The sequence below is a fragment of the Solanum tuberosum genome, unplaced genomic scaffold (assembly GCF_000226075.1).
Source record: "Solanum tuberosum cultivar DM 1-3 516 R44 unplaced genomic scaffold, SolTub_3.0 scf00093, whole genome shotgun sequence".
In the NCBI taxonomy this organism is placed as follows: domain Eukaryota; kingdom Viridiplantae; phylum Streptophyta; class Magnoliopsida; order Solanales; family Solanaceae; genus Solanum; species Solanum tuberosum.
Window position 1 is genome coordinate 577,805 of NW_006239018.1, and position 19,313 is coordinate 597,117.

At 32.4% G+C, this 19,313-nt stretch overlaps 3 protein-coding genes and 1 long non-coding RNA gene across 6 annotated transcripts; 1 reads left to right on the forward strand and 3 right to left on the reverse strand.

The window, feature by feature from the left end:
* Positions 1–315: 315 nt before the first annotated feature.
* Positions 316–1,321, reverse strand: LOC102603843 (uncharacterized). Its single transcript, XM_006347580.2, has 2 exons — positions 1,160–1,321; positions 316–1,087 (listed from the first exon to the last, which is right to left on the reverse strand). The coding sequence occupies exons 1-2, from the start codon at positions 1,319–1,321 to the stop codon at positions 548–550; spliced, it is 702 nt and encodes a 233-aa protein (XP_006347642.1). The 3' UTR covers positions 316–547.
* A 1,858-nt stretch (positions 1,322–3,179) lies between these two features.
* LOC102604178 (uncharacterized) lies at positions 3,180–4,168 on the reverse strand. The gene is made up of 2 exons (XM_006347581.2): positions 3,926–4,168; positions 3,180–3,841 (listed from the first exon to the last, which is right to left on the reverse strand). The coding sequence occupies exons 1-2, from the start codon at positions 4,085–4,087 to the stop codon at positions 3,290–3,292; spliced, it is 714 nt and encodes a 237-aa protein (XP_006347643.1). The 5' UTR covers positions 4,088–4,168; the 3' UTR covers positions 3,180–3,289.
* A 5,169-nt stretch (positions 4,169–9,337) lies between these two features.
* On the reverse strand, positions 9,338–12,069 carry LOC107060688 (uncharacterized). The gene is made up of 2 exons (XR_001473469.1): positions 11,996–12,069; positions 9,338–9,471 (listed from the first exon to the last, which is right to left on the reverse strand). It is a non-coding gene; the product is annotated as an uncharacterized lncRNA (long non-coding RNA).
* Positions 12,070–14,631: 2,562 nt separating this feature from the next.
* LOC102596646 (uncharacterized) lies at positions 14,632–18,386 on the forward strand. 3 transcript variants are annotated; one of them, XM_015308846.1, is made up of 4 exons: positions 14,632–14,773; positions 15,945–17,394; positions 17,606–17,748; positions 17,840–18,386. In XM_015308846.1, exon 2 carries the CDS (start codon positions 16,014–16,016, stop codon positions 16,449–16,451), a length of 438 nt encoding a protein of 145 aa, XP_015164332.1. In that variant the 5' UTR covers positions 14,632–14,773; positions 15,945–16,013; the 3' UTR covers positions 16,452–17,394; positions 17,606–17,748; positions 17,840–18,386. The 3 variants fall into 3 exon arrangements, with proteins under 3 accessions (XP_015164332.1, XP_006347539.1, XP_006347541.1); XM_006347477.2 differs by having other exon boundaries at positions 15,938–17,748; XM_006347479.2 differs by having other exon boundaries at positions 15,945–17,748.
* The last annotated feature ends 927 nt before the right edge of the window (positions 18,387–19,313 follow it).

The following is a 19,313-nucleotide window of genomic DNA, read 5'->3' on the forward strand; positions in this document are numbered from 1 at the left end:
GAGAAGTCTCACATGCAATACCTTCGTTTTTTTTTAAGGTTCATGTAAATGCCTGATATACGACTGTCATTATTAGGATTTAGGATTGCGGCCCGCCAGGCAAAACAAATTTTAAAAATAAAAATCATAAGTTTATGCCCCTGCCCTGCATCTTCCATAATATGAGGTTTGAAGCACATATTATTTCCTACATTCTGACATTACATCAATAAACATAGAATGCGGAGGCTGCGTTGTTAGCAGGAGTACAGAAGAGATGGACCGAGGCTGCTTCCTTATTTTAGACATCGAGAAGTATTGATGATGAATTCAGTCTTATTCTTCTTGCCAAGCTTAGTTCTTAAAAGAACAAAACATTATTGAAGATGTCATTACAAGGTACGAAAGCAGTTCAATGCAACTTGGATTGAATCTAAACTGCTCTCACTCTTTTTTACTACAAGAAGCTAATAGTACACCCCACCCCCATTAATAGGATCATACTAAATACTGTACTGTGATTTGACATGAAGATACCTAAGCCAACAGTACCTAAACTACCTTGTCGTCAAGCAGTCTGCTGGTTGTTTTCATCAGCTGGTGCAACCCATCCAAAATCAGAACTTACATCCAAGAAATAAAGCATGATAACCAGGAAAATGCAGCAGAGAAACATAGGAATAGGTCCAAAGATCCACAAAAATAGTGGAAACGAAAAATAAAATGCACGTAGTCCAAGTGACCAGAAATAGCTGCCTCTATTCACTGTACTCCCTACATACTCCGCCGTCGCACAATGCCTTGACGAATCCAATTTCTTGTAAGGCACGTTGATGAGTATGCTAGCATGACTATAATACCTAATCGATTGCACATTAAACAAAAACGCCACCATAAAACATACCAATATCGAAAAAAACTTAATTGACAAGCAAAACTCGCTCTTATCCCCATAAACATGAAAACCAACTGAACGACCACTGCTTCCGCCTGTCATTAAGACGGCAATGAGAGAACTGAGCATAATCGCCGTAGATGCTAAAAGCGTCGAAGCCATTATGTTGTTCCTTAGCGTTTGTACTGCTAGAACACCATTCTGAGACGATTCCTGTTACATTCAATTGATTAATTATTTAGTTAATATGAAAACTAATCCTATCCTAATTAATTAATTAATTACCTCCATCCTAGCAAGAACCCATAAGCGACGATTGATGGAATTGATGCCAATGACTGTGTGAGTTGGATGTTTAAGAATGCGTTGAAGAAGCCATAAGTGATAAGCAACCATGATAAGTAGGCCTAATGGTACCAACACGTAATCCAGAATTTCTTTCTCCATTTTGAAAAAGAGTGACGATTTGAAGTTAATGGTCAAAACTCCAATTGTGTATTGGGTCTATAAATTCTACTGCTCCCTACTCCGATTTTCAAGGCAGGGAGAGGGGGAATTCGGTGGTGCCTCGTAATCCCAGTAAAAATTAAAGACATCGTCAGCTAATCGTATATGTATATTACTAGCTTGATACATTGATAATCTCTTACTCCCGTCAACCTTTACGATACTTGTTTAGTTTAGAAAAATTGAGAGATAATTTATATTTTGTATCTATTTTACCCTTGTTATCAATATCTAATACATTTTTCAAAGCATTAAATTTAATATATTCAAAAGAGTAATATTAAAATATTACTCTATTATTTATTGTTTCTTAAGGCGTGTGTCAAGTCATTATTGGACAACTATTTTTGGACAAAGGGAATAATTAATTTTTCACTAAATTTTATTTAGATACTTGAGTTATAGTACTTCCTTTGTTCCTATTTATGTGTTGTCTTTATTAAAAATAGATGATCCTTAATATTTGTCATTTCGCAAAAACAATGCATAAATGATATAATTCTTCCTATTTTACCCTTGAGAGTTATTAGTCTTGAAAATATGAATTTAACCAACATAGGAAAACTAAATAAATTAATTTATGTTCACTTTTCGAAACATGACTTCAAGAGAATACTAACAAAGGGTACAATGGTAAACTTATGTAGTTTCTTAAGGGGCGTAAACCTAAAGTTTAATACTAAACGGTCAGAAAATTTGGCTAGAAATTTAAAAAATCTATAATATTTTTTTTATTTTAAAATATACTGATCTTTTCCATTTTTTAATTAAAAAATATTTAAATTAAAAAGGTAAAAATATTCAAAAAGATAAAATAACATAGGTAAAATCTCATTCTGACCAAATTTTGATTAAATAAATGAGCACATGATAAAAGTATTTTTATTAGAATTTTGAAAAGAAATGGTACGTTCTCATATGGCATTAACAATGACTACTTTAGAACATGCACAAAAAAAGTCCAAAATTTGATTTGAAAATATATAATAAAAATGGTTTATCATGTATATGTTCAAGTCCTTAATTGAAAAGGCCTAATTTAAATGGTTATCGATGTATAGAGCCTACACGAAAGCACAAGAGAACGTTGAGGTGGAAAGAAGAAAGCAGTATATTCTGATTTCTGGCATCTTTATTCTGAGGTAAGTGATTTTAAGAGATTATTATTTTGGATATCATTATATTGTCGCCAAAATGAGTAAATCAAAAACCTAACAGCATCACCTTTTACAAAAGTTTTTATACATTGTAATTGCCGAATACATGATTATTCATATTCAAAATAATTATTTCCCTCTTAACTGTTACTTGTCAAATTTGATTTGGCATATTGGAAAACAATTATTGATATAGGTACTTTGTCAAACTATCTCTATTAAATAATATTTTGTATTAAGTCTTGAAAAATGATTTAGAGAAAAAGTATTTAATATTAAGGGTAAAACATAAAAAAATATAATTATCTTTTCTTGATTTATCAAAAGTGGCAAATAAAAATGAAAATATATTTTAAAAATAAAAGACAAGTAAAAGTAAACGGAGAAAGTAGAATCTAATTTAGTTCTAGCAACAGTAACAAGATTTACAAGCCATGGATAAATTAATACTCATAATATTCGTCACTCAAGTCACTTTTTCATCGGTAAATTAAATAAGCCTGAGTCAAGGTATATTTGGTCTTTTATGTCTCAACTAATTTTCAACCCGCTCATCTGAAATGTTTTCAACTAAAATGCACAGACATAAAAAGCACACCGGAACTTTTGAATCTTTTGAATGAGGATTCGATTCTCCACGTTTTAAATTTTTTTAAAATATATTAATATTAATTTGAGATTATTTTAGAAATCAAGCAGTTTAATTCAACTTATATTGAATCAAAACTGCTCGATCTCTCACGCTCTCTCCTTATGCAGTCTGCTGCTGAGTCTCCTCATCAGTTGGTGTAACCCACCCAAAATCAGAACTCACATCCAGAAAATACAGCATAAAAACCAGAAAAACACAGGAGAGGAACATAGGTATAGGACCAAAGATCCACAAAAATAGTGGAAATGAAAAGTAAAAAGCACGCAATCCAAGTGACCAGAAATAGCTGCCTCTATTCACCGTCCTCCCTACATACTCCGCCGTAACACAATGCCTCGAATTCGAAGAGTCCAATTTCTTGTAAGGCACGTTGATGAGTATGCTAGCATGACTGTAATACCTGATCGATTGCACATTAAACAAAAACGCCACCATAAAACATACCAATATCGAAAAAAACTTAATTGACAAGCAAAACTCCGTCCTGTTTCCATAAATATGAGTACTTATAGATCCGCCGCCCTTGCTTCCACCGGTCATTAAAACGGCGATGAGCGAACTGAGCATAATCGCTGTTGATGCTAAAAGCGTTGAAGCCATTATGTTGTTCCTTAACGTCTGTACCGCTAAAACTCCATTTTTCGACGGGTCCTGTTACATTCATCGATTGCATGCAACAATTAATTAGTTATGAAATTCGTCGCTAAATTAATAATCCGTAGGTAACAGAATTACCTCCATCATAGCGCGAACCCAGAATTGACGATTGATTGAATTGATGCCGATGACGGTATGGGAAGGGTGTTTAAGGATGCGATGAAGAAGCCATAAGTGATAAGCAATCATGAAGATGAGGCCTACAGGTACCAACACATAATCCAAAACTTGTTTCTCCATTTCAATGGAGTTTCAATATTGTATCAGAGCTGCAAAAGTGAATGTGTTTTGGGGAAAATATATTGGTGTAGTCTGATTTTACACAGCTTGTCCCGTGCCCTTAAATGCAGGAAGGAGAGTCCAATTGTGACACGAGTCCTTCCCCGGGTCGAGTTGTTCGGTGGTGAACCGGTGTCTCGTAATTTGCGTTTATATTTGACTTGATATACTTATTAATAAGATTGAAAAGTTTACTATACTATCCTTCAATTACAATAAATTCAAAATTTTGAAAAAAGTTATTGAGAAATAAATAACTCCATACTTAACAATAAGGGGAAATATGTATAAAATACATAGGTTGCGGTTAATTTTTGAAACTAAACAATAAGATATACATCTATTTTTAATAATAAAGTGAGGAAATAAAAATAAACAAAAACATTAGAAAAAGAGAAGGAGGGTTAAGAAAATTGTAGAAATTTCATTTTTATTACTTATATATTTGATAAAATTGAGTGGAACTGGAAGGAAGCCTCCTATTGATGGAAGAAAATTTTGTTCAACAAGAAAAAAGTTGCGTTTTGCTACTTGCTAGATGCCTACATCTAACTATATTAATTAAAAAGAATATATATAAAAAATAGACATGTATAATTTAGTCATCTAGGGGGCCCAGGAGAAAGTGAGAAAACAAACAAAAAGTATATTCTTGGATCTCTATTTACGTACACTCAACTAATATATTTGGACTATTATTTTTTTCCATACATTTTGCTAGAAGAAGTTCGACTTGCTTAGACTTATTTCTGTATTAATTTATTTATGTTTTAACATGAAATTTAAGAAAATAAAGAAAAAATAATAATTTTGTGGTATTAAATTAAAATTAGATTCAATGTATCAAAATGTCCTTTAATTTTGTGGCCTAAAACATGTCATGTGAAAAGTTGAAACTAATAAAATGTTGCCAACAAAGAAAATGAATCATTCTTTTGTAATCGGAAAATAGTATTTAAAGAAGTTGAACAAGTTATAATTATCGTTATCGAATCATATAATTTGATATAATAATATCATACTTTTAAATATCAAAATTGAAATTACCAAAAATAAATAAATTAATAGATATCACAACATACCATATACCATGCTCACCTCTAAAAGAAGAATTGTGCAAACTCTCACGATGTAAATAGTCTGTAAATTACACATGGAATGTAAATTGTACTAGATAAATCCTATGCAATCAGTGGCGGACTCAGAATTTTCGTTCAAGGTTCGAAAAATAAAAGTAAAACCGTTTAAATAAGTCAAAAAAAAAAATTCAAGGAAGTAGTAGTATATAGTTCTAGTGGCGGATCCTTAATTTTTTTTGGATTTAAAACCACACTTATAGCATGTTTTATAAAATAAAATACTAAAAAAACGTGAAAAACAGAACTGAAACTAAAAGGAAGTAGTAGTATATAGTTTTAAAGGCGGACCCTTGAATTTTTTTGGGTTTAAAACCACACTTTTAACAAGTTTTATAAAATAAAAAACTAAAAAAAACAGAACTGAAATTTATTTATTTTTAAAAAAAAATACTGAAACTAAGATAGAAAAAAATAAAAATTTGAACCCTTGACGTTAAGCTTAATATTAAGGGACGTGCCGCTGGGCTATCAGTTTCTCTTTGTCATTGAGGGGGTTCAAAATATATATATCCATATAAATACAAAAATTTACCTTATATACACGATGTAATTTTTTACCGAGGGGTTCGGGTGAACCCCCTGAAACCCACGTGGGTCCGCCCCTGTATGCAACAGGCTCGACTCAGAACGTATTGAGGAGGAATCGATCTCGGATCATCCATGTGAATGACCACCCTCCAAACCAACTAAGTTATCCCGAAGGACTATAACAATTCTGATTAACAATTAAACTTTTGTACGATTTCGAAAAATGATACAAAATTAGATCAATTACGGTTATTACAAAAAAGTAACAAAAACAAAAAATATGATAGCAGAGGACTCTCAAACACATAGTAAATTCAACAAGTGTTAACTGTTAACAAACAACTAATCTGTATTCCTAATATTTCCTCCGTCTGAAACTAATTAAAAGAGGTATTTTATTGCTTTATAACATCTTCCCATTTAAATGATCACTCTAATAATATAGTAATTCGAGACGAAGAAAATATTAAATATTGGTAATAATATCCGCAAAATTAGTAAAGGAAGTTTCGTGTAGAAAACTGAACCATAAATCATATAATATAAATTATATGCAATACCCGCTGGGTGTCACTAACCATGGCTTAAAAGAAAATAAACCCAAGCCACTTTTGGTTAATAAAGCAAATTAGTATTGACTATGGTGTCTTAACTTTTTCTTTTCTTAATGCTCCCATTTTAACAATCCACTATTCAACAATGAAAAATGACCAATTCTTGTGTCAGCTGTGTTATGCATTACTGGTGCTTTTTCCCATTCTATTTGCAAATTGATCATGAATGACGATAGGCTATTTGTATTAAATTATAAAGTATAGATAAAAAGAACCAACATGGAGAAAGTTCTCAGGTACTAATCCTAGATAGGGAGAAAATCTTGTTGGAAGTGTCACACGTGAATGAGCCTTGCAGTCCGCTAAAACAAATTTAATCGGGGCTTCAATATGAACTCCGGACATCGAGTGAGAAATAAAAAAAAGTTAGATAAAAAGAAAGTGATGTATTTGAAGTAGGATTTTGGCTTATGATGTAGAAGTTAACTTATAACTTTTTGATTTATTTTTGTTACTTTCGCTTAAAAATAAGCACTTAATAGCATTTTTTATTTTATTCAAATATTAATGAAATGATTAAAAACTATTCCAGCTTAAAAGCGCAAATCCTAATAGATTCTACTACCCTCTATGATGCTCTATTTCTCATATCTACTAGAGAAAAAGTTGATATGAATTAAAAGAAAATTTTGCAATTCAATAAAATGGAGGTGGATGAGCTGAAGCAAAATTAAACCAAAGGATACCAAGGAAGCATCAGAAGAAGATTCCGACAAGGACCAACAATCAATAATAATTACCAAGGAGGCATCGCAAAGAAGTGATTATTTTTTATAACTAAATTCATAATAAATTATTTTTAAATTTATAACTGCACTGAAAATTTTCTATTATATGTCTTAATTCTTAAATATGTTTATACAAATTTTCATTAATAAAATGTGAATGTTTGTGTGCAAGTTACAACGTTTACTTTCAAGTAACTAAAAACAACAAATAAGGAACTAAAGAAAGCTAACCAAGCAAGGAAAAAGAGAAAAAGGAGTATTTTAGTCACACAAATACTTAAAAGAGGGAAAATGGAAAGAAAAAAGGGATGAAAAAAGTAAGCTAAGTTGCAATATGCATATATTATTAAGTATATACCATTAGTCAAAGACATTATGATTCCTAAAAAGTTAAGAAAAAAATAAAATTATTGTCATTTTTTAGAGAAGAGTGATGAGCTAATTGAGTAAGAAATTTGTTTTACTCGATAAGATTCGCTTATTAATTGGACCTGTAAGTATGATATTTTGAAGTACTGAAATTACACTCACGAATATCATCGAAAATATTTGTATTTTAAATTTAACTAAACTCAGAGAATCTTTTATACATACATTATACATACATACATAAAAGATTTAGTTTCTCTTTTTCTATTTGCAAAATCTTTTCAACGTTTTCGTGAATTTAATATTATCTCCTATATCCGTACTAAACACGAATAAATTTACTAATTAAATATAATCATCGTGCTCTTCTTCGTTTTGCGTTTAGTGGAGTTATTGGTGGTCATATGAATTGGCAGTCACCTATTAATAAATTACCTACTTTAGCGCCACCAAAACATTAAGGAACGCACATTTTTGACGCAAAGTTCAATCCTTGAACACTACGCATGATGATTCCCTCTGGTCAATTAAAATTACAACAACAAACATTAATCAAAAGGATATTTGACTAAATTATTTTTCTCTTCTTTGAGTAATTATAAATGACTTTTTGAAATACCAAAGATAAAGTTGGGAAGAAAACACCCACTCTCTCTGTCAAACAATAAGGGAGGATAAAAGTAAAATAAACACAAAATGATAAATTATTTATTGATTTTATAAACTAAATAAATATTTTGAATCATGTTTCATTTTTCGGCGCTAAAATAACAGATTTGCTCATTCCCACTAAAGTTAAGTATTAGATCCGATTGTCTTGGGCTAAATCTTAGTATCAGTCCATATAGGTCAAAGTCAACTACGTCTATTAGTGAAGAAAATTCAATGACTTGGTAAACACTCACCAAGTCCTAAACAAGTTGTGTATGTAATAAAGAGAGAAGGAAAGAAAAAGAAGAAGCATGGTTTCAGTGCAAATTACATCCGTGGCGAAACAGAAGAACACATTTTGTAGTTGCTAGGGAAACATTACGAGGCGTTTGGTTACAATATAAGAGGCATGTTATTTATGTATAAAAAATTGTATTAATTTTATTATGTTTGGTAAAAGTATTGTAGAACGCTGAAAAGTCAAAATGACTATACTATTTTTGGTTGATAGGTTTCTAAATATGATATGAAAATCATTCATGTATTAATTAAATACAATTTTTGAATGCCTTTTTTTTGTAATTAACTTATGAGGGAATCTATGTATAAATTATGCATGATAGAAAGTGGAAAAATTATTTGAATATTAGTTATACATGTATTAAAATGATAAATTACACATTTACACCTATTAATTTATTTTTAAAAAAATTATGAAAACTTTACATAACTAATCTGCTTTCCCAACTATTTTTGTTTCTTATTTCTTTTTGTATACAACTGACTTTTTATTTGTTTTCATTTAAAATCAAAATATAAATGTTTTATTAATATTATGAATTAGAATGTATAACTTTGATAGCGCATATACTGATTATATATTTTATTTAGAATGTGAATTTATATATAATTTATATATTTGGTATACTCAAATGTATAAACAACACATGCAGCATATTGATAGAAATTTACATTATATAAAATAGGATAATATAATGTACTTGAAATATATTAATAATATATATTAAATTTAATATTCAATAGTTAATAATTCATATGATGTAATCTCAACATAACTAATACTCACATAATTAAACCCTGCATAACTAATATCTACATAACTAAACCCCACTCTTAAACCCTACATAATTAAACCATGCATAACTAGTACCTGCATAAATCTAAACAGCAACCAAACAGCCCCTACCACCATAGAGAAGAAAGTGCAGCAACATACCAAGTATGATCCCACAAGTAGGTTTAGGAGGTTAGTGTGCGCGCAGACTTTATCCTTACAAGGTAAAGAGTAATAGCCTCTACAGCAAAAAAGAACCATCCAACAATTGTCAGTGTGCAACCATATAACTAGTTCTTACAACACTAAATCAAAACACTAGGATACACACCCCAACAAAAAAAAAAAAAAGTAGAATCACATGCAATTCTTCCAAATAACGAGAGGATGTAGAGAAAATTGAACCACCAATCCAAACATTCCTTTCAATCTGCAAATCATCCCAATAATTAAATAGCACAATCACACTGCATTGAGCTTTAATCTACACACAGCACATATGCATATGTTGCTTTTGAATGTAAAAGCAATTGCATATCACATTAGGAAAAACAACCTATTGTAACACCCGTGTCGGATCCTCCAAAAATGCGAGGATCTAACTGACCAAATGATTGACAATGTTTGTTTTTTAAAAATGAAATACATCATTTATGCCAGATATCAATGGCTTCAAAGTAGAACCATACATTAAGAGGAAACAAGCATACTAAAATTTTGCATGTTCAATACCCAGATAAAGCATGAGGGTCGTGGAGCATACTGACGACCCATGTAAAAGAGTCTAAACATGGTGAAGCTATACTGAAAGAAGAGAATTAGGTGTAGTTGATGATTTGAAACAAGGGAAAAGAATCCTCAGAAACCTTTTTCAAATCACACACCCAACATTGGTTGGAGTGTCATTCGGCACTTGCAATATAAGCATTCATCATTGGATTCTAAATAAGTACAACTGCACTGTTCTAGTGGATTAACCCAACAATACATACAGTGAACGACTACAATTGTAAACGCCCAACAGATTCAAACTAGTAACTAGAAGAATCATCACCGACACTAGCAAAATGGCATTCTGCACCACAATAAAGAAGTCACAAACATAACATACGCTAGTGAAAGATTTCATACTTTTGTTAGTGATAGTGTAGTAAGAACCGTTCAGCTACAATACAGCATCATTACACTAAGAATGATTATGAACTCAACAAGATGCACTACCAACCAAAATAAAACAAATTTGATTACTCTAGTTTACCATTTACTTCCCCTTTGCAGACCCTCACTTTGCTCTCTTGGTGACTCAAATCCACAATCTCAAGGTTGGGTGAAACTCTCTACAATATCCTCCAACGGTTCAGTTCCAAACCTCACATAACTTCTCCTTTAGATTTCCACGAGCCTCCTAAGCTACTTCTAACCTCCTTGTTCCTGTTATTCCTTTCATCTTATCAAAACATTGATAACAATTTTTAGACCAAATGGGAATAACAGGAGAGCCCAACCCAAAAGACTAGTTTGATAGTGGGAGAACCTATTTATAGCCTAAAAATCCATTAGCATTTCTCTATTTATTCGATGAGGGACAATTGGCACATAAAGTAATTAAGGATTAAGTGTAGTTGATGATTTGAAACAAGGGAAAAGAATCCTCAGAAACCTTTTTCAAATCACACATCCAACATTGGTTGGAGTGTCATTCGGCACTTGCAATATAAGCATTCATCATTGGATTCTGAACAAGTACAACTGCACTGTTCTAGTCAAATCACCCAATAGTATATACCGCGAACCACTACAATTGTATCCGCCCAACAGATTCAAACTAGTAACTAAAACAATCATCACCGACACTTGCAAAATGGCATTCTGCACCACAATAAAGCAGTAACAAACAGATACATACACAAGTGGAAGATTTCATACTTCTGTTGGTGATAGATAGTGTTGTAAGAACCGTTAAGCTACAATACAACAGCATTATTACACTACAAATGAACCCAACAGCCTGCGTTTAAAGGGAAATCTTAGTAGATCAGCTAGATGACTACCTAAATTTTCAATTTGTTGGTGAGGATTCAATTTTCCACCTTGTAATCTCCTCCCTTGTTTTTTATGAAACTGGTAACTTAATCCCCTCCCCATTTTCCCTTCCCCTACACCAAATTGAAGAAAAAAAGATGCACTACCAAACAAAATAAAACAAATTTGAGTACTCTAGTTTACCATTTACTTCCCCTTTACAGAGCTTATCCTTTTTTCCTCCCTAGTAGCTCGCCCACTTTGGTCTCTTAGTAACTCGAACTCATAACCTCAAGGTTGGAAGTAAAGGGTGCTTACTACTCGAGCTAGCGGAGCCTAACACTATAAAACTTATCAAAGCATTTTCACTCGCCTTTGTTAATTACCAAAATCACCTGAACTACAACAACATACTGGTGTAATCACACAAAGTGAGGTCTGGGGACGATAGTGTGTAGGACCTTACCCCTTGTTTCGAACCGACTGAAAAACAGTTCGTTAAAGGAAAATAACCAAAACTACGATTCTGAAATAACAGATTAATCCAGAACCCTCTACTACATGAACAATGAGGTAAATGCATAACTGCTAGACGCCGAACCCACTACTACATGATGAACAATAAACTAAATTAGCAATATCAGCTACACATATTTCATTATAGTAAAGAAACATGGTTACACAAGAGAGAACCCAGAACCCAGAACCCAGGAGGGAACAAAGAGAAATAACAACGAGCTCACCATTTTGGTGTTTGAGGAAGTAGGAAAATGTGAATTTTGGGAATGCGGCGGAAAAGTAGGGTTTCAACTGCGGAAAATATATTGCGAATTGTCCAAAATACCCCACCAACTGTAATGAAAATTAAATAATTAAAATACATTCAAATCATGAATATCGCACTAAGGGTTGTTTGGTACAAAAATAAATAATGCAGGGATTATTAAGGCTGGAATTAGTAATGCAAGATTTATTTTTACCAAGTGTTTGGTTCATTGGTTCCAACCCCATTTTGGAATTGGGTTAAAACTTTATAAAAAAACTCATTTCCAATTATATACTTCAATTATTATGTAATTAGGTTAAGGTAAATAATTACCGGATGATATTATTTTTTTATGGCCTTCTAACTAGCTACGAGAAGAACAATTTTATTGTCATATTTGCCTTTTTCACTTAGATTATTCGAGGACAAATAATTGTCATCTTAGTAAATTGATTACTTACAAAATGTCAATTTTCAATTTTAAAAAAAACAGATAAACTATCAACTTTTAAAATTGAAAAGACGTAAACAATAGTAAAACTGAATAAATCATCTACATTTACACATAGAAATTGCAAGTTGTAGTTTTAATATGTATGCAATTTTATAAATTGCTCAAATACAAATAATTAGAAACCACACAAATATTGCCCTTTTAATTAGTTAATGTTAAGCAACTTACATTTCAAATATTGTATTAATTTGTATTGAATTTATGTAGTAACAAACAACTTTCTCTAAATAATTTGTAAGCTAATTTATTTAAATAAATTTACTAGTACAAATATAAAACATAAAATCAAGAAAATAAATAAAATAATTAAAATGATTTGAGGGATATTTTTGTCTTTACATAGACTTATCCCATGGTATTATATCCAATGTATTACTAATACCTCCAAATAGAAGGTATTAGTGATACACCCTATCATACCATGTAGGAGGTATAACTAATCCATGGATTATTTATACATAGGCCCATATTCCTACCAAACATAGTACTAAATAATACCATACATAATACATAAATTATTTATTTTAATGCGGCCTACCAAACGACCCCTAAATTTTCATAATATCCTAAGCTGCAAGAAATAACTCACATTTTTTCTGAAACAAATAGCTCTCTTAGCTAACAAGATTTTATATGAAATAAGTCAAATCGGATACAAGTTTAACAACTTTTACAAATTAAATATAACTTTAATAACAAACATAAACTCCTCTTGCACTTCAGAAAACACTCATGGTTGACTTATGAAAATATATATCTTATTTAGGTTGTAGTTTAAATATTAAAAGTTCTGCAAATATAAGTTTTGAGATTATTCTTCCGAATAATGTAAGACTCAATTCAATATTTGCTAATATATTATTTAACTTTATTGATAGTCTAATATTCGTACAACTTACAAATTTTTAGTACGAGCTTAAGTGTTCTTTTAAAAAATAAATAAATTGGGGATATAAGTCATATACCAATGAGAGAAGACATTACAAGGTAAGGAATCAAACCCTTATAAAAAGGGTGAAAATTCAGGTAGCCAAGCAACTGAGGTATTAATCCCAATCTAGTGTTTTCTTTTTAAATTTTCAATTTGTTTTTTTTAAAAGATCACTCTCCTTTATTTTGAACTGCAATTACTCGTACTTGACAATAAAGTTTGGGGAAACTACATAAATACACAAACATTCCTACTATATTTATTAATACTCCTTATAATTGAAATAATTACATTTTACCTCACTATTTAACAATTCCATACTAAATTTCAAATTGGATACATGCGAATCACATTAGATATACACTATATATATATTTGATGTGATTCGCACGTATCTGAGATATGAGAGTGGCGAGCAAAATGGATGGGAGACAAGCGAAATTTGTCTATGTATATTAGATACATACGAATCACATTATATATATGTATCTGAGATATCAGATATGCGAGCGAGATATGAGAGTGACGAGCAAGATGAGAGGAAGACAAACAAGATTTGTCTATGTATCTTAGATACATGTGAATCACATTATATACATATATATGAGATTACAAATACGCGAGCGAGAGATAAGAATAAAATTGCTAAGTAATTACCCAAAAACAAGCCCATTTGGAAATAGAATTGGCCCATAAAATGATGGGTAAAAGCCCAATTCTATTACCCACCTATAAGCACGATAAAAACGGATTGTTGGTGAACAATTAAGAGAACGCCCAAACACGTGTCAAAGTTTGGTAGGTCCTTCAAGTCTACTTTTTCTTTTTCCGTAAGTCTACTTTAACGTTACAAACCGACGACCTTGATAAAAAGCTCCCACGAATAAAGGAAAATTATTTTTTTTATTAAAAATAAAAAACCAAAAAGCGTGGGGCACGTGACGGAAGATGCACCTCCCGTTAGAGTCGTGATTGTAACAGTACAAATACGATGTCGTACCTCGTCCACTAAACGGTAAGAAAGTTAAATAAATTACAGAAAATGACAAAATTAAATTTCATTTTAGATAAATTTCATGTGCATTTACATTTACGTCCAACGTCCCACACATGAGAATCGGATCAACACCTTATCCGTGTCCCACTTTTTCTATAAATACTCTTTCATACTCTCCCCATTTCTTTGCTTCACTACAGGCATAGCGCTGAAAAAGTCTCAGAGAGAGAAAGCGAGTGAGTGAGAGAGAAGGAGAAAGAGAAAGAGAAAGAGGAGGAAGAGCTTGTTAGGTGTTCTTCATTTCGGGTTCATCGTAAGTTTCTTATTTTTTGCTCTTTTTTCATGATTTTTTTGTAGTATTATTGTTTGATTTTGCCTGAGAATTAGGTAGTTGTTGTTTTTATCGCTTTTTTTCGATAATTCTGTTGTAGTTCTTCAGATTTGGTTGTAATGCTAACGTAAATGGTTGTGTGAGAGGAAATTCTGTATGTTTGAGCTGAAATTGGAAATTTTTACTGTTCATTTTGCCCTTGTTTGGTCAGTTTTGTACAGGATCTTTTGTTTTAGGTGCAATTTTAGGGATTTTTTTCGGTCGAAATTTTTTTAGGTGGAAAAGAAGGAATTCACCTAACCTAATAAAGAAATTCTTTTATGAAATACTTGTAAACAAACAATATTTCACTTATACGAAACAACAATGTAATTAGATTTGCTCTAGATGTGTAAATCAACAGAGCTAATATTTGTTGCCAGTTAATTGCTAGTTTTCTGGTGCTGTTGACTGTTAATATACTACAACGCCTTTTCCTTTCCATGTGAAGTTCTAACACCCTTCTGGTGAACGACTCCAGCTTTGGGGGTGGGGGTAGGAATAGAGTTGGCAATTGGGTAGGTTGGCTCAAATTTGGGTGGGTCAAAACAACAAATGGGTCAAGACCCAATCCAATCTTGGGTTGGGCCAAAATAACAAACGGGTCAAGTAATGGATCATAACCCAACCCGCTCATTTTTTACCAAGTTTTAATTGTTCTTTCTAAAAATTTTAATACATAAAAATTTACTTATTTTTATCATGGCTATGTATAATATATCAAATTAAGAATAAAGTCTTCTGAAAATATTTTGACAAGATTTTTCATTAGTCAATTTTGGCTACATATGAACCCAATTTTTAATGGGTCGGGCTGAAATGGGTTAAACTAATAAATGGGCGGGTTATTTTAAGTGGGTTGGATGGGTTGGGTTTAATTTTGCCACCCTTAGGTAGGAAGCTTGTTTTGAGTCTCCACTAGCAATTGCTCGAGTACTTTAAAGATAAGCTTTTTTATTTTATGTTTCTGTATTGAGGTTGCTTAGTCACCTAAATATTGCTGTTCAGTTTCCATAGGAAAATATTTTAAGATGGTTTTAGTCCTTTGAAACAAATAATTATATTCCATGATCCACCCACCAATCTTGACGGATCTTGTTTGTCGAGTCTGCAGAGCATCCGGGGCAAGGCGAGTGGGGTGTGGATATCTTCTCAAAACTCAAGTTTTTTGATTAACTGAACAATGGAGGTACTTGGAAAATCTATGGTAGCAGTGCCTACAAATGTTATATATCTGTCAACTATTCTTGGCCAAGATGGCCCAAACCCTGTTCACAAGTGTGATTGGAAATGTGAAAATGAACATGTGTGTGGGAACATGTTCCGCTGCCGTCTAACTGGGCTGACACACATTTGTGACAAAAACTGTAACCAGCGAATTTTGTATGATAACCATAACTCTCTTTGCAGAGTTAGCAGACAGATTTTCCCTTTAACACAAGTTGAAGTGCAGGCTGTGAAAGGTGTACGGAGGAAGTTTGATGCTGATAGTTCCCCTTCTGATAGCTGCGCCTTTAAGCGCAGAAGGGATGCACATTTCCACCCATCACCATTTGAGAGATCTTTCACTGCTGTTAGTCCCATTTGCAGTCAAGTTGGAGAGGGCATGGACTTGAACTAGATATAATAAATTTCCATGCTTTCGTCTGTTTAATTTTACTTTCTTTTTGGACTGGATTAGGAACAATTTCATAATTTCCATGGCAGACTAGATTGTCTTGCCATTTTGTAGGAGGACTTATATTCTACATTCCTATGGACTGTAGTTCTTTATAACTGTTTAGGAGTAACAATATTATGTCTGCAAACGCTGATATGCGCCTGAGTTGATGTCACATGAAGGCTTTAACTATATATAGTGCAGCATTTTGTATAACCTCTATTTGGTTTCTGTCTAGTCACTTTATACTTAAGTGGTTACAATTATACCTTTTTGGGGTTGTCAAACATCTGTATTGGCTTGCTGGACTTATATGACTCTACTAATCACTGTGATCAACTCTGGGAGGTTTATTGGAATCCAGTCAGTGGAACTATATACTTTGTTTCCTTTCCTACAGGAACTTGCCCTGTCAGATGAAGAACACACTTTTCAGTGAGCTTTAAAAGCTCACCTACTTTTATGTCTTTAACTCCCTGTTTCTTTGGCAGGTTTTGGAAGAAAGCACAGTTTTATTTCATACTGTTGCACTAGTCTATTCTTAATTCAGTTTGTATTTGCTTTTTGAATTTGTTCTTGTAAAGTATCCTAAAATGGTTTTACTTTTGCAGGAACTCAAAAACATTTACAGTCAGGAGAGTTGAGATATATAGCTTATTTTGTTGATGTTTAATCATCTGTCTTATTCATTACCAGCAGAATCATGAGTTTCTAACTAAGTTTGTTCTTTCTTATTCAACAGATCCACGCTCTTCCACGAGTTCTAGACTTCGAACAAATAGAATCAGCTATAAGCCTTGAACTCTTGAACAGGGATAGGTCTGAGGAAGAATCTAATAGCTGCCAAATCAATTGGTGTTTTGTATATCCACACTGAAGTGTGACTACCCTGCAGTATAACATTGTGAGTAATACAGTCCAATATCATGTCTGATCATTTGAAAGCAAGGTCCTTTTCTTGGAGTCAGAAATCCGGTGTTTACTTCCACCTAGAAGTATCTGCTTTTTCTGATAGGGTTACCTGAAGAGGAATCTTTAGCAGCCAAATCAAGGGGTGCTGCTAAACCACTTAAAGTTACTAACCTGTTGTTCAATTTGTTCCTCTGTTATTGCAGAAGAAAGGATCCTTTTTTTTTTTGAAAGTACTTGATGATGACAGAGAGGTGTCAAGACTTTCTGTGTTCTGAAAATTAGCGGCTCTTGTCATTTGTGCCTTGCGGCTGCTCATTTCGACTTCATCAGAAAAGCTACACTTGTTGTATGTTTCCCATTTTCTTTGTGCTTTGAATTCTAAATTGGCACTCAATGCAATCATTTGTTTAAATGCCTGCTATCTTGCTACTTTTCAGGATGGCGAATTTTCACAATGTATGACAATGACAATACAAAGTCAGTTTTCTCACTTTCACAGCTTTGCACTTCCCACTGAAATGTCATTCTAGGAGAATGAGACCACTCGGAGAAGACATCTTTGTCAATTGTATATTTGGCAATGGAAGATCCGTTGCAACAAAGCTCCCTTGAAGGCTTCCTTTTTCACTTGGTTAATGAGTAAGGAAGCATGCCATCACACAACCTAACCTACAAATAATCCGTGAAGACTTGCTTGTTTTGGAATAATATCATACCCCTTACCAGTCTCCATCGGTTGCTTGCAGTGTATAGATTGAAAGAATACAACAGGAATTTATGTAGGCAAAGCAAAAAACTTAGCCTTAAACATAGATGCATTTCTTTATTAGTTTTTTTGGTGCAAACTCAACATTGTACATAATGTAGATGCAATGAATGATCGGATTGGGGATTTGCAGTCTGTACTTATCCTTATAAGACTTGGCTCACTGCAAACTTGCCATTTATAAGAAATTTCCCAAAAGGAGAATACATCTTTTTTCATATATTAGCTACTTTCTAGATCATCTGGTAAAAACAAAATACTCGACAGATGGATAGTGGGAGTTCATCTACTATAATTGTGATAGAGTCAAGATGTTTTGTTTAAGTTTGCTGGTTTTCTAAAATTTTCTCCTCTCTTTCAGTAAATTAGCAATATGTATATTTTTATTTCTGTTGATAGAGATGGTGAGTTGATTATGGTGCCAGTCCAAAACTACCTCCATTATAATTGGCTATTGGAATTTGGAGTTGTTGGATCTGACAACATCCACTAAGTTACAGTGAAAGCAAAAAGAGAGGCCATTTATTTCAAAATGGAAAAAGTCATTCCTTCTCAACCTAACACACGAGCTTAGCTCCGTGAAAGCTATTTTCTCATTAAATAAAAGGAAGCTACCGTTCGTATAGACCGTGTCTGTGTACTAGCCCTTATGTTGGTTTTATTTTAAGACAAAATGGTCTGATGGCATTATACTTATAATGCGTTTGTATTATGAACCATCCATTCAACACTTTGTCATCTAAATTTTTAAATTCATTAAAACACTATGTTTTAAATTTTTTTCTCATCAAATCACTGTGTGTGTAATCCAACCTCTTACACATATAATTCTATGTCATTTTTAATGACATGTAAGAAATTAAATATTAAAAAATTAACAAAATAGTCTGATCGACCCTTATATTTGTATTATGAACCCTCTTACTATATATTTTATCAACTAGATCCTTAAACTTATTAAAATACAATATTTGAAACTCATTTGACCATTGATCAAACCTATGTGGCATAAATATTGCTGAGTTGGAAAAAATATGGACTACACTCGATTAAAAACGCATCAATACACTATATTCTATTCAAAAACATTATTTTTTTAAATTAAAAAAAATCATTTCTTCATTACCCCCCCCCCCCCCCCCTCT

What these genes read in the sequence shown, in the direction of transcription:
- LOC102603843 (XM_006347580.2), bottom strand. Translation starts at nt 1,321, where the DNA reads ATGGAGAAAGAAATTCTGGATTACGTGTTGGTACCATTAGGCCTACTT. An exon ending in GGGTTCTTGCTAGGATGGAG is followed by an intron (nt 1,088 to 1,159) that starts GTAATTAATTAA and finishes TGAATGTAACAG; the next exon opens with GAATCGTCTCAGAATGGTGT.
- LOC102604178 (XM_006347581.2), bottom strand. Translation starts at nt 4,087, where the DNA reads ATGGAGAAACAAGTTTTGGATTATGTGTTGGTACCTGTAGGCCTCATC. An exon ending in GGGTTCGCGCTATGATGGAG is followed by an intron (nt 3,842 to 3,925) that starts GTAATTCTGTTA and finishes TGAATGTAACAG; the next exon opens with GACCCGTCGAAAAATGGAGT.
- LOC102596646 (XM_006347477.2), top strand. Translation starts at nt 16,014, where the DNA reads ATGGAGGTACTTGGAAAATCTATGGTAGCAGTGCCTACAAATGTTATA.